Source organism: Salvelinus alpinus, chromosome 11 (genome assembly GCF_045679555.1).
Source record: "Salvelinus alpinus chromosome 11, SLU_Salpinus.1, whole genome shotgun sequence".
Classification (NCBI taxonomy): domain Eukaryota; kingdom Metazoa; phylum Chordata; class Actinopteri; order Salmoniformes; family Salmonidae; genus Salvelinus; species Salvelinus alpinus.
The window spans coordinates 71118024-71130523 of NC_092096.1; the positions used below are offsets into that span (position 1 = coordinate 71118024).

A 12500-nucleotide genomic window follows, 5' to 3' on the forward strand; every position below is an offset into this window, starting at 1 on the left:
ATTTATTTAAGGCAAAATTTCAAAAATCATTACCAACATGACATTTCAAAACGTTAATTCATCAGTTTCCACTCTCGTTGAATTATCTCCTTTATTCAAGTCATTGAAGGTGACGTTTTCAGGAGTTATTTAGGACTTTTTAAATGCCTTTTTTTTCCATCCACCCACTGATTGATAGCCAACATTTGGACCTGTGAGAGAAGTAGATCAACGACCCACAGGACTACTCTCTCCACTCAAATACAAGTCGATCTATTTCAACAACATTTTATCTATCGCTCGACATTTATTTTAATTTTTTTATAAATAGTTACATTTCCATAATCAATCAATTATAATCAATCAAGTCCCTTTATCGATAACCATCGATATATTGATTGATCATCATCAGAGTATTTCCAATTCCATCCCTATAACCCAACTCCCCCCCCCCAAACCACATCGTGGTGAGATCAGTGATTTTTTTTCCACCACTCCCAATCACCATCATTCAGACACCGACCCTTCCTCGCCATGCTATTCGATAACTTTGACCTGGTTTCGGCTTTGGCCACCCTAGCGGCCTGCGCGGTGTCCATGGCCCTCCTCCTAGTGGTGTCCCAGCAACTCTGGCAGCTTCGATGGACATCAACACGTGACAAAAACTGCAAGCTACCGATGCCTAAAGGTTCAATGGGGTTCCCCATCATAGGAGAAACGTGCCATTGGCTCTTCCAGGTAAGACCGTCAGAATCTCTCTCTCTGTCTGTGGAATGATTGTGGTTCTCTTTTACAGACGTGTTTCTGTCTTCCGGTGGGATTTTCTAGCCATGTCTCTCTGTGTGTGGGGGTCTCTTGTCTTTAGACCACAAAGTCTCTCTCTCTCTCTCTCTTTCTCTCTGCTCTGTCCACCTACTGTTGGCGAAATGTTGGATGACAATATCTGTTGCACATCCAATTAGTCATTCAATTCAATTCAATTCATTCAATTCACTCACGTTGGCTGTCACTTTATGACCATGTGCGTAAAAAATAAATCCCTTTTTTTAAAAGTATTTGTCCTTATATAAGATTGAGTTCATGGTTAGGGGATAACAGTTAGGGGTAGGATAGGGGTTAAGGTAGCAGTGGGTTTCTCTGTCTCCCAAGCTCGGTTCCCTCCTCTCCCCCCCCCTGTCTCTAAGTCTCCCAAGCCCAGTTCCCTCCTCTTCTCCCCCCGTCTCTGAGTCTCCCAAGCCCGGTTCCCTCCTCTTCTCCCCCGTCTCTGATTCTCCCAAGCCCGGTTCCCTCCTCTTCTCCCCCGTCTCTGAGTCTCCCAAGCCCGGTTCTCTCCTCTTCTCCCCGTCTCTGAGTCTCCCAAGCTCGGTTCTCTCCTCTTCTCCCCCGTCTCTGAGTCTCCCAAGCCCAGTTCTCTCCTCTTCTCCCCCCGTCTCTGAGTCTCCCAAGCCCGGTTCTCTCCTCTTCTCCCCCCGTCTCTGAGTCTCCCAAGCCCAGTTCCCTCCTCTTCTCCCCCCATCTCTGAGTCTCCCAAGCCCAGTTCCCTCCTCTTCTCCCCCGTCTCTGAGTCCGCCAAGCCGGGTTCCCTCCTCTTCTCCCCGTCTCTGAGTCTCCCAAGCCCGGTTCGCTCCTCTTCTCCCCCGTCTCTGAGTCTCCCAAGCCCGGTTCCCTCCTCTTCTCCCCCGTCTCTGAGTCTCCCAAGCCCGGTTCTCTCCTCTTCTCCCCGTCTCTGAGTCTCCCAAGCTCGGTTCTCTCCTCTTCTCCCCCGTCTCTGAGTCTCCCAAGCCCGGTTCTCTCCTCTTCTCCCCCCGTCTCTGAGTCTCCCAAGCCCGGTTCCCTCCTCTTCTCCCCGTCTCTGAGTCTCCCAAGCCCGGTTCCCTCCTCTTCTCCCCGTCTCTGTGTCCCCCCCCCCTCCAGCCGCTGAACTGACCCTACCTGTCACCTCTCCTCTCCTGGCTGTCCCCGAAACGCTCCAGATTCGTATGTTTTCACCAGCGGTATAAAAGTAGAATTTTAGAAGTGTCAAGTTACTGAAACTCGAAAATATATATTTTTTTACTAGTTAAAAAATAAAACAATCCATGGTTTATGTATTTATGTTGGCCACTCTAGTGTATGTTAGATATCATAACCCCCCATAAGCATAAATAACTTGGCTTTATATTCAACTGTTTAAATTCCTAAACTCAACTTCATTCAACTTCCATGGACCCCGTCACACGGTCAGTAGCTTCTTTAGTACGTCCCGTCAGCGCGATATAAAAGAGAGCGATATAAAAGGTTGTGAGCGAGTGATTTCTGGCTGCGTCCACGTTTTTATAAAGTGATAGATTCATAGAACTACTCCGCCAGGCTGTACATTAGCCCCGCCGCTAAGTTGCACTTGTCAGCGCGCTGATGTGTCGCAGGAGAAAGCGAGAGAGAGAGAGAGAGGGAGGGAGGGGGGGGGGGGTGAGAGAGAACAAGAGCAAGGCGGCATGTAGCCCGCGTGTGGGACTTGAACTCTCTGTGCTCCGCTCCCTGCGTGGCTTTCGTTTATACACCGCGCGACGCGTTCCCGGAATGCGCCAGTCGAGCCATGGCCAAGTTTATGGAGAGGAAGAGAAAAATCATTCATGACATGAAATCTCTCTCTCTTTCTTGCTCGGACAACTGATTTGTCAGTTCGGCTAAAACACAGTTACGTTGTAGTGAAAGTGGAAAAGCAGGCAATACAATGCCACGTTTCTTTGGGAAAGTTGAGTTTTCATCTGTAACCACTATTGAAAACATATCACCAGTACCGAGAACTGAAAGAGTTGCTGTGTTTTCCCCGTATGACTTTCTATAATATTTACAAGTAAAAAATCTTTTAAATATACAACATGCTCATTGGGCTGAGAGAGAGAGAGAGAGAGAGAGAGAGAGAGAGAGAGAGAGAGAGAGAGAGAGAGAGAGAGAGAGAGAGAGAGAGAGAGAGAGAGAGAGAGAGAGAGAGAGAGAGAGAGAGAGAGAGAGAGAGAGAGAGAGAGAGAGAGAGAGAGAGAGAGAGAGAGAGAGAGAGAGAGAGAGAGAGCGAGCGAGCGAGAGAGAGACTATGCACATCTCTACTTTCTAGTCAGTCAGAAGCAGCTTCAGCTTGACTAGACAGTAAAGTCCAAGAATGAATTTTTCCTCTCCAACAGTTTGGCAGCTTTGTGTGTGTATGTACCGTGTGTGTGTGTATGTACCGTGTGTGTGTTTAATTGATCCCGTCACTTCTCATTTACCTCGAGGGAAACTTCCTAGCAGTTCTACCAGCTGCCAGGGCTGCCGGTGGATTGGAGTGTGTATGTGTGTTATGGTGCAAGCTCCCGGTAAATCGATCCGATTACCCCCCCCCCCCCCCCCCCCTCACGGCCTGCATACCCACAGTGTGGTGTCCTTCTTCCTCTGAAACCCACCGTGAGGTGAAGGGATTCAGAACGAGAGGTGGTGTGTGTGTTCCGAATGATGTCATCAGTCCACCTGCATATCATTAATGCCATCTCTGGGTTCCTCTTGTCACTGTCTGCCTGCCTGCCTGTCTGTCTGTCTGTCTGTCTGTCTGTCTGTCTGTCTGTCTGTCTGTCTGTCTGTCTGTCTGTCTGTCTGTCTGTCTGTCTGTCTGTCTGTCTGCCTGCCTGCCTGCCTGTCTGTCTGTCTGTCTGTCTGTCTGTCTGCCTGCCTGCCTGCCTGCCTGCCTGTCTGTCTGTCTGTCTGCCTGCCTGTCTGTCTGTCTGTCTGTCTGTCTGTCTGTCTGTCTGTCTGTCTGTCTTTATTCATTTCTTCCTCATCCCATGTATGCTTTGTTCTGTCAACATAATAACGGCTCAGATACGTCACAAATGTAGGACAACCAGTGATCACATCTATTGATTATTGATCCCTCCCTCGTTTTCTCCTCTCTCCGACACACACACACACACACACACACACACACACACACACACACACACACACACACACACACACACACACACACACACACACACACACACACACACACACACACACACACACACACACACACACACACACACACACACACACACTGTGTCTCTCGGTTTCTTGGTGTATCTCTCAATCTCACAATTCAGTTTCTCAATTTAAATGGCTTTATTGACATGGGAAACATATGTTTACGTTGCCAAAACAAGTGAAATAGACATTAAATAAAAGTGAAATTAACAGTAAACATTACACTCACAAAAGTTACAAAAGAATACAAATATTTCAGATGTTGTATTTACAGTGGTGTTTGTTCTTCACTGGTTGCCCTTTTCTTGTGGCAACAGGTCACACATCTTGCTGCTGTGATGGCACACTGTGGTATTTCACCCAGTAGATATGGGAGTTTATCAAAATTGGGTTTGTGGATCTGTGTGATCTGAGGGAAATATGTGTCTCTAATATGGTCATACATTGGGCAGGAGGTTAGGAAGTGCAGCTCAGTTTCCACCTCATTTTGTGGGCAGTGTGCACATAGCCTGTCTTCTCTTGAGAGCCATGTCTGCCTACGGCGGCCTTTCTCAATAGCAAGGCTATGCTCACTGAGTCTGTACATAGTCAAAGCTTTCCTTAAAATTTATTTTTCTCTCTCTGATGATGACAGTGGATTTGGGTGTCTCTGTCTCTCTCTGATGATGACAGTGGAGTTGGGTGTCTCTGTCTCTGTCTCTGTCCCTCTCTGATGATGACAGTGGAGTTGGGTGTCTCTGTCCCTCTCTGATGATGACAGTGGAGTTGGGTGTCTCTGTCTCTCTCTGATGATGACAGTGGAGTTGGGTGTCTCTGTCTCTCTCTGATGATGACAGTGGAGTTGGGTGTCTCTGTCTCTCTCTGATGATGACAGTGGAGTTGGGTGTCTCTGTCTCTGTCCCTCTCTGATGATGACAGTGGAGTTGGGTGTCTCTGTCTCTGTCCCTCTCTGATGATGACAGTGGAGTTGGGTGTCTCTGTCTCTCTCTGATGATGACAGTGGAGTTGGGTGTCTCTGTCTCTCTCTGATGATGACAGTGGATTTGGGTGTCTCTGTCTCTGTCTCTCTCTGATAATGACAGTGGAGTTGGGTGTCTCTGTCTCTGTCCCTCTCTGATGATGACAGTGGAGTTGGGTGTCTCTGTCCCTCTCTGATGATGACAGTGGAGTTGGGTGTCTCTGTCTCTCTCTGATGATGACAGTGGAGTTGGGTGTCTCTGTCTCTGTCTCTCTCTGATGATGACAGTGGAGTTGGGTGTCTCTGTCTCTCTCTGATGATGATAGTGGAGTTGGGTGTCTCTGTCTCTCTCTGATGATGACAGTGGAGTTGGGTGTCTCTGTCTCTCTCTGATGATGATAGTGGAGTTGGGTGTCTCTGTCTCTCTCTGATGATGATAGTGGAGTTGGGTGTCTCTGTCTCTCTCTGATGATGACAGTGGAGTTGGGTGTCTCTGTCTCTCTCTGATGATGACAGTGGAGTTGGGTGTATCTGTCTCTCTCTGATGATGATAGTGGAGTTGGGTGTCTCTGTCTCGCTCTGATGATGACAGTGGAGTTGGGTGTCTCTGTCTCTGTCTCTCTCTGATGATGACAGTGGAGTTGGGTGTCTCTGTCTCTGTCCCTCTCTGATGATGATAGTGGAGTTGGGTGTCTCTGTCTCTCTCTGATGATGACAGTGGAGTTGGGTGTCTCTGTCTCTGTCCCTCTCTGATGATGATAGTGGAGTTGGGTGTCTCTGTCTCTGTCTCTCTCTGATGATGACAGTGGAGTTGGGTGTCTCTGTCTCTGTCCCTCTCTGATGATGATAGTGGAGTTGGGTGTCTCTGTCTCTCTCTGATGATGATAGTGGAGTTGGGTGTCTCTGTCTCTGTCCCTCTCTGATGATGACAGTGGAGTTGGGTGTCTCTGTCTCTCTCTGATGATGATAGTGGAGTTGGGTGTCTCTGTCTCTCTCTGATGATGATAGTGGAGTTGGGTGTCTCTGTCTCTGTCTCTCTCTGATGATGACAGTGGAGTTGGGTGTCTCTGTCTCTGTCCCTCTCTGATGATGATAGTGGAGTTGGGTGTCTCTGTCTCTCTCTGATGATGATAGTGGAGTTGGGTGTCTCTGTCTCTCTCTGATGATGACAGTGGAGTTGGGTGTCTCTGTCTCTGTCTCTCTCTGATGATGACAGTGGAGTTGGGTGTCTCTGTCTCTCTCTGATGATGATAGTGGAGTTGGGTGTCTCTGTCTCTGTCCCTCTCTGATGATGACAGTGGAGTTGGGTGTCTCTGTCTCTCTCTGATGATGACAGTGGAGTTGGGTGTCTCTGTCTCTGTCTCTCTCTGATGATGATAGTGGAGTTGGGTGTCTCTGTCTCTCTCTGATGATGACAGTGGAGTTGGGTGTCTCTGTCTCTCTCTGATGATGACAGTGGAGTTGGGTGTCTCTGTCTCTGTCCCTCTCTGATGATGATAGTGGAGTTGGGTGTCTCTGTCTCTGTCCCTCTCTGATGATGACAGTGGAGTTGGGTGTCTCTGTCTCTCTCTGATGATGATAGTGGAGTTGGGTGTCTCTGTCTCTGTCCCTCTCTGATGATGACAGTGGAGTTGGGTGTCTCTGTCTCTCTCTGATGATGATAGTGGAGTTGGGTGTCTCTGTCTCTCTCTGATGATGACAGTGGAGTTGGGTGTCTCTGTCTCTCTCTGATGATGACAGTGGAGTTGGGTGTCTCTGTCTCTCTCTGATGATGATAGTGGAGTTGGGTGTCTCTGTCTCTCTCTGATGATGACAGTGGAGTTGGGTGTCTCTGTCTCTCTCTGATGATGACAGTGAGTTGGGTGTCTCTGTCTCTCTCTGATGATGATAGTGGAGTTGGGTGTCTCTGTCTCTCTCTGATGATGACAGTGAGTTGGGTGTCTCTGTCTCTGTCTCTGTCTCTCTCTGATGATGACAGTGGAGTTGGGTGTCTCTGTCTCTGTCCCTCTCTGATGATGACAGTGGAGTTGGGTGTCTCTGTCTCTCTCTGATGATGATAGTGGAGTTGGGTGTCTCTGTCTCTGTCTGATGATGACAGTGGAGTTGGGTGTCTCTGTCTCTCTCTGATGATGACAGTGGAGTTGGGTGTCTCTGTCTCTCTCTGATGATGATAGTGGAGTTGGGTGTCTCTGTCTCTGTCTGATGATGACAGTGGAGTTGGGTGTCTCTGTCTCTCTCTGATGATGATAGTGGAGTTGGGTGTCTCTGTCTCTGTCCCTCTCTGATGATGATAGTGGAGTTGGGTGTCTCTGTCTCTGTCCCTCTCTGATGATGATAGTGGAGTTGGGTGTCTCTGTCTCTGTCCCTCTCTGATGATGATAGTGGAGTTGGGTGTCTCTGTCTCTGTCCCTCTCTGATGATGATAGTGGAGTTGGGTGTCTCTGTCTCTGTCTCTCTCTGATGATGATAGTGGAGTTGGGTGTCTCTGTCTCTCTCTGATGATGACAGTGGAGTTGGGTGTCTCTGTCTCTGTCCCTCTCTGATGATGACAGTGGAGTTGGGTGTCTCTGTCTCTGTCCCTCTCTGATGATGATAGTGGAGTTGGGTGTCTCTGTCTCTCTCTGATGATGATAGTGGAGTTGGGTGTCTCTGTCTCTCTCTGATGATGACAGTGGAGTTGTGTGTCTCTGTCTCTGTCCCTCTCTGATGATGACAGTGGAGTTGGGTGTCTCTGTCTCTCTCTGATGATGACAGTGGAGTTGGGTGTCTCTGTCTCTGTCTCTCTCTGATGATGACAGTGGAGTTGGGTGTCTCTGTCTCTGTCCCTCTCTGATGATGACAGTGGAGTTGGGTGTCTCTGTCTCTGTCCCTCTCTGATGATGACAGTGGAGTTGGGTGTCTCTGGCTCTCTCTGATGATGACAGTGGAGTTGGGTGTCTCTGTCTCTGTCTCTCTCTGATGATGACAGTGGAGTTGGGTGTCTCTGTCTCTCTCTGATGATGATAGTGGAGTTGGGTGTCTCTGTCTCTCTCTGATGATGACAGTGGAGTTGGGTGTCTCTGTCTCTGTCTCTCTCTGATGATGACAGTGGAGTTGGGTGTCTCTGTCTCTGTCTCTCTCTGATGATGACAGTGGAGTTGGGTGTCTCTGTCTCTGTCCCTCTCTGATGATGACAGTGGAGTTGGGTGTCTCTGTCTCTCTCTGATGATGACAGTGGAGTTGGGTGTCTCTGTCTCTCTCTGATGATGATAGTGGAGTTGGGTGTCTCTGTCTCTCTCTGATGATGATAGTGGAGTTGGGTGTCTCTGTCTCTCTCTGATGATGATAGTGGAGTTGGGTGTCTCTGTCTCTGTCCCTCTCTGATGATGACAGTGGAGTTGGGTGTCTCTGTCTCTGTCCCTCTCTGATGATGACAGTGGAGTTGGGTGTCTCTGTCTCTCTCTGATGATGATAGTGGAGTTGGGTGTCTCTGTCTCTCTCTGATGATGATAGTGGAGTTGGGTGTCTCTGTCTCTGTCCCTCTCTGATGATGACAGTGGAGTTGGGTGTCTCTGTCTCTCTCTGATGATGACAGTGGAGTTGGGTGTCTCTGTCTCTGTCTCTCTCTGATGATGACAGTGGAGTTGGGTGTCTCTGTCTCTCTCTGATGATGATAGTGGAGTTGGGTGTCTCTGTCTCTCTCTGATGATGACAGTGGAGTTGGGTGTCTCTGTCTCTGTCTCTCTCTGATGATGACAGTGGAGTTGGGTGTCTCTGTCTCTCTCTGATGATAACAGTGGAGTTGGGTGTCTCTGTCTCTCTCTGATGATGATAGTGGAGTTGGGTGTCTCTGTCTCTCTCTGATGATGATAGTGGAGTTGGGTGTCTCTGTCTCTGTCCCTCTCTGATGATGATAGTGGAGTTGGGTGTCTCTGTCTCTCTCTGATGATGATAGTGGAGTTGGGTGTCTCTGTCTCTGTCCCTCTCTGATGATGACAGTGGAGTTGGGTGTCTCTGTCTCTGTCTCTCTCTGATGATGACAGTGGAGTTGGGTGTCTCTGTCTCTCTCTGATGATGACAGTGGAGTTGGGTGTCTCTCTGTTTGCTGTGTTATGTTAAGTGTAGGCAGAGCAGAGTAACCCAGTCACACCACACCCCTACGACACTCAGAAACCCTGTGTGTGGGAGAGAGAGAGACTCAGAAACACTGTGAGAGAGAGACCCAATATAAGCTCTGTGATGTTAGCATGCAAGGCAGGGGCAACCTCCTTGTATCCTCCCTCCCTCCTCTCCCTCCTCCACTCCCTCCTCTCCCCCCTCCCTATCCTCCCACCTCTCCTCCCCTCCTCCCTTCTCCTCCTTCTTCCCCTCCCTCCCTCTCCTCCTCCCCCTCCTCACCTCCCACCTCTTCTCCTTCCTCTTCTCCCTCCCTCTTCTCCCTCCCTCTCTTCCCTCCTCTCTTCCCTCCTCTCTTCCCTCCTCTCCTCCCTCCTCTCTTCCCTCCCCCTCCTCCCTCCTCTCTTCCCTCCTCTCTTCCCCCTCCTCTCCTTGCCCCTGGGGACTCCAGATTAGCGTGGTGATTGGCACCACCCCTCCTGTCCCCTCTTTCACCCCTAGAACACCTTGCTCCCTCGTTCCCTCTCTCTTTCCCTCCTTCTCTACAATACCCCTTTCCCTCAAGCAACCTCTTGTCTCCTGGGGGATGTGAAGTGAGGGTTGTGGAGCGTGTGTGTTTGAGGGGAGGACTTGGCAACCCTTTGAGTGAGTGTGTCTTTATGTGTGAGTGTGTGGTAGCAAAACGAAAGAGGTCTCCGGGTGAGTCCTGAACAACCGTAATCTCTCTCTTCACACTGTTTCCAGGTCAGAGGTTAGACCTCTCTCTCTCTCTCTCTCTCTGCCCTTCTTTCTCTCTGCCCTTCTCTCTCTCTCTGTCCTTCTCTCTCTCTCTGCCCTTCTCTCTCTCTCTGCCCTTCTCTCTCTCTCTCTGCCCTTCTCTCTCTCTCTCTAAATACAAATATATCTGCCTCTCTAGCTCTCTCTAAATACAAATATATCTGACTCTCTCTCTCTCTCTCTCTCTCTCTTCCTCTGTTTTCTCCTGTGCTCCGTTGTTAATCCCCTTCACCCCTCACTCTATACTGAACACCTACCCGTCCTCTGCTGCAACACTCTCTCCCTCCCTCCCTCCCTCCTCTCTCCCCCTCTCCTCTCTCCTCCTCCATCCCTCTCTCCTCTCCCCTCCTCCATCCCTCTCCCCTCTCCTCTCCTCCTTTCCTCTCCTCCTCTCCTTTCCTCTCCTCTCCCCTCCTCCATCCCCCTCTCCTCTCCTCCATCCCCCTCTCCTCTCCTCCATCCTATTCTCCTCTCCTCTCTCCTCCTCCATCCCTCTCTCCTCTCCTCTCCTCCATCCCTCTCTCCTCTCCTCTCCTCCATCCCTCTCTCTTCTCCTCCATCCCTCTCTCTTCTCCTCCATCCCTCTCTCCTCTCCTCCATCCCCCTCTCCTCTCCTCCATCCCTCTCTCCTCCATCCCTCTCTCCTCTCCTCCATCCCTCTCTCCTCTCCTCCATCCCTCTCTCCTCCATCCCTCTCTCCTCTCCTCCATCCCTCTCTCCTCTCCTCCATCCCACTCTCCTCTCCTCCATCCCTCTCTCCTCTCCTCTCCTCCATCCCTCTCTCCTCTCCTCCATCCCTCTCTCCTCTCCTCCATCCACCTCTCTTCCATCCCTCTCTCCTCTCCTCCATCCCTCTCTCCTCTCCTCCATCCCTCTCTCCTCTCCTCCATCCCTCTCTCCTCCATCCCTCTCTCCTCTCCTCTATCCCTCTCTCCTCTCCTCTATCCCTCTCTCCTCTCCTCCATCCATATCTCCTCTCCTCCATCCCTCCATCCCTCTCTCCTCTCCTCCATGCTTCTCTCCTCTCCTCCATCCCCCTCTCCCCTCCTCCATCCCTCTCTCCTCTCCTCTCCCCTCCTCCATCCCCCTCTCCTCTCCTTTCCTCTCCTCCATCCCTCTCTCCCTCCCTCCCTCCTCCTTCCCCCTCTCCTCTCTCCTCCTCCATCCCTCTCTCCTCTCCTCTCCTCCATGCCTCTCCCCTATCCTCTCCTCCATCCCCCTCTCCTCTCCTCCTCTCCTCTCCCCTCCCCTCCTCCATCCCCCTCTCCTCTCCTCCATCCCCCTCTCCTCTCCTCCATCCTATTCTCCTCTCTCCTCCTCCATCCCCCTCTCCTCTCCTCCATCCTATTCTCCTCTCCTCCATCCCCCTCTCCTCTCCTCCATCCTATTCTCCTCTCCTCCATCCCTCTCTCCTCTCCTCCATCCTCCCTTGAAGAAATGGTTGAAAAGCATCTATAGTTAGTAGAGAGTTTGACAGGAAACTATCATGAACCTTTCACCTCATTCACACACACACAAACACACACACACACACACACACACACACACACACACACACACACACACACACACACACACACACACACACACACACACACACACACACACACACAACTCAGTCTCTAGCTGGTTGGCACTGAGGTAGTTTGCCAACAGTACTTGGGACTGAATGACAGGAGGAGAGAAAAAAAGAAATTCCCTTATCTGTTTAACCCCTCTCATCCACCCATCCCTCATTTTCTCTCCCACCATCTCTCTCCCTCTCTCTCTCTCCCTCCTTCCCTCTTTCTCTCTCTCTCTCCCTCTCCCTCCCTCTCTCCCTCCATCAACCCTCGAAGAAATGACTGAAAAATACCCCTCCCTCTCTTGTCCCTCCTTTTCTCTAGTGAGTCTGTCCAATGTAAACTTCCTGAGGGAATCCAATAGGCTATTTAACTAAATATATGTATTGTCTTTACTTATCCTACTCGTATGTGTGTGTGTGTGTGTGTGTGTGTGTGTGTGTGTGTGTGTGTGTGTGTGTGTGTGTGTGTGTGTGTGTGTGTGTGTGTGTGTGTGTGTGTGTGTGTGTGTGTGTGTGTGTGTAGGATAATTGTTGTATTATCTTTACTTATCCCATACAGGATTGGTAGCCTCATCGACACACACATTGACGCACACACACCTCGACGCACACACAGGCTGCCATGACTGTAATCTAAACACAGTACTCATAATGACAAAAAACGTTTATTTTTCTCGAAATCTTAACTGATTTATAAAAAATAAAAAAACTGAAATAAATTATTTACATAAGTATTCAGACCCTTTGCTATGAGACTCTAAATTGAGCTCAGGTGCATCCTGTTTCCATTGATCATCCTTGAGATGTTTCTACAACTTGATTGGAGTCCACCTGTGGTAAATTCAATTGATTGGACATGATTTGGAAAGGCACACACCTGTCTATATAAGGTCCCACAGTTGACAGTGCATGTCAGAGCAAAAACCAAGCCATGAGGTTGAAGGAATTGTCCATAGAGCTCCGAAACAGGATTGTGTCGAGGGACAGATCTGGGGAAGGGTACCAAAACATGTCTGCAGCATTGAAGGTCCCCAAGAACACAGTGGCCTCCATCATTCTTAAATGGAAGAAGTTTGGAACGAACAAGACTCTTCCTAGAGCTGCCCGCCCGGCCGCTGGCTGCCCAAACTGAGGGAGGTGACCTCAGGGAGG

At 49.7% G+C, this 12500-nt stretch overlaps 1 protein-coding gene across 1 annotated transcript in view; it reads left to right on the top strand.

Annotated features, from left to right (window-relative positions):
• Window positions 1-12500, top strand: part of LOC139534740 (cytochrome P450 26B1-like) — a 51620-nt gene that overhangs the window by 500 nt on the left and 38620 nt on the right. Inside the window, exon 1 of the mRNA XM_071334151.1 lies at window positions 1-717. This exon is cut by the window's left edge and continues 500 nt beyond it. Coding sequence (XP_071190252.1) covers window positions 514-717 — 204 coding nt within the window. The 5' untranslated portion in view covers window positions 1-513. The remainder of the gene's footprint in view (window positions 718-12500) is intronic.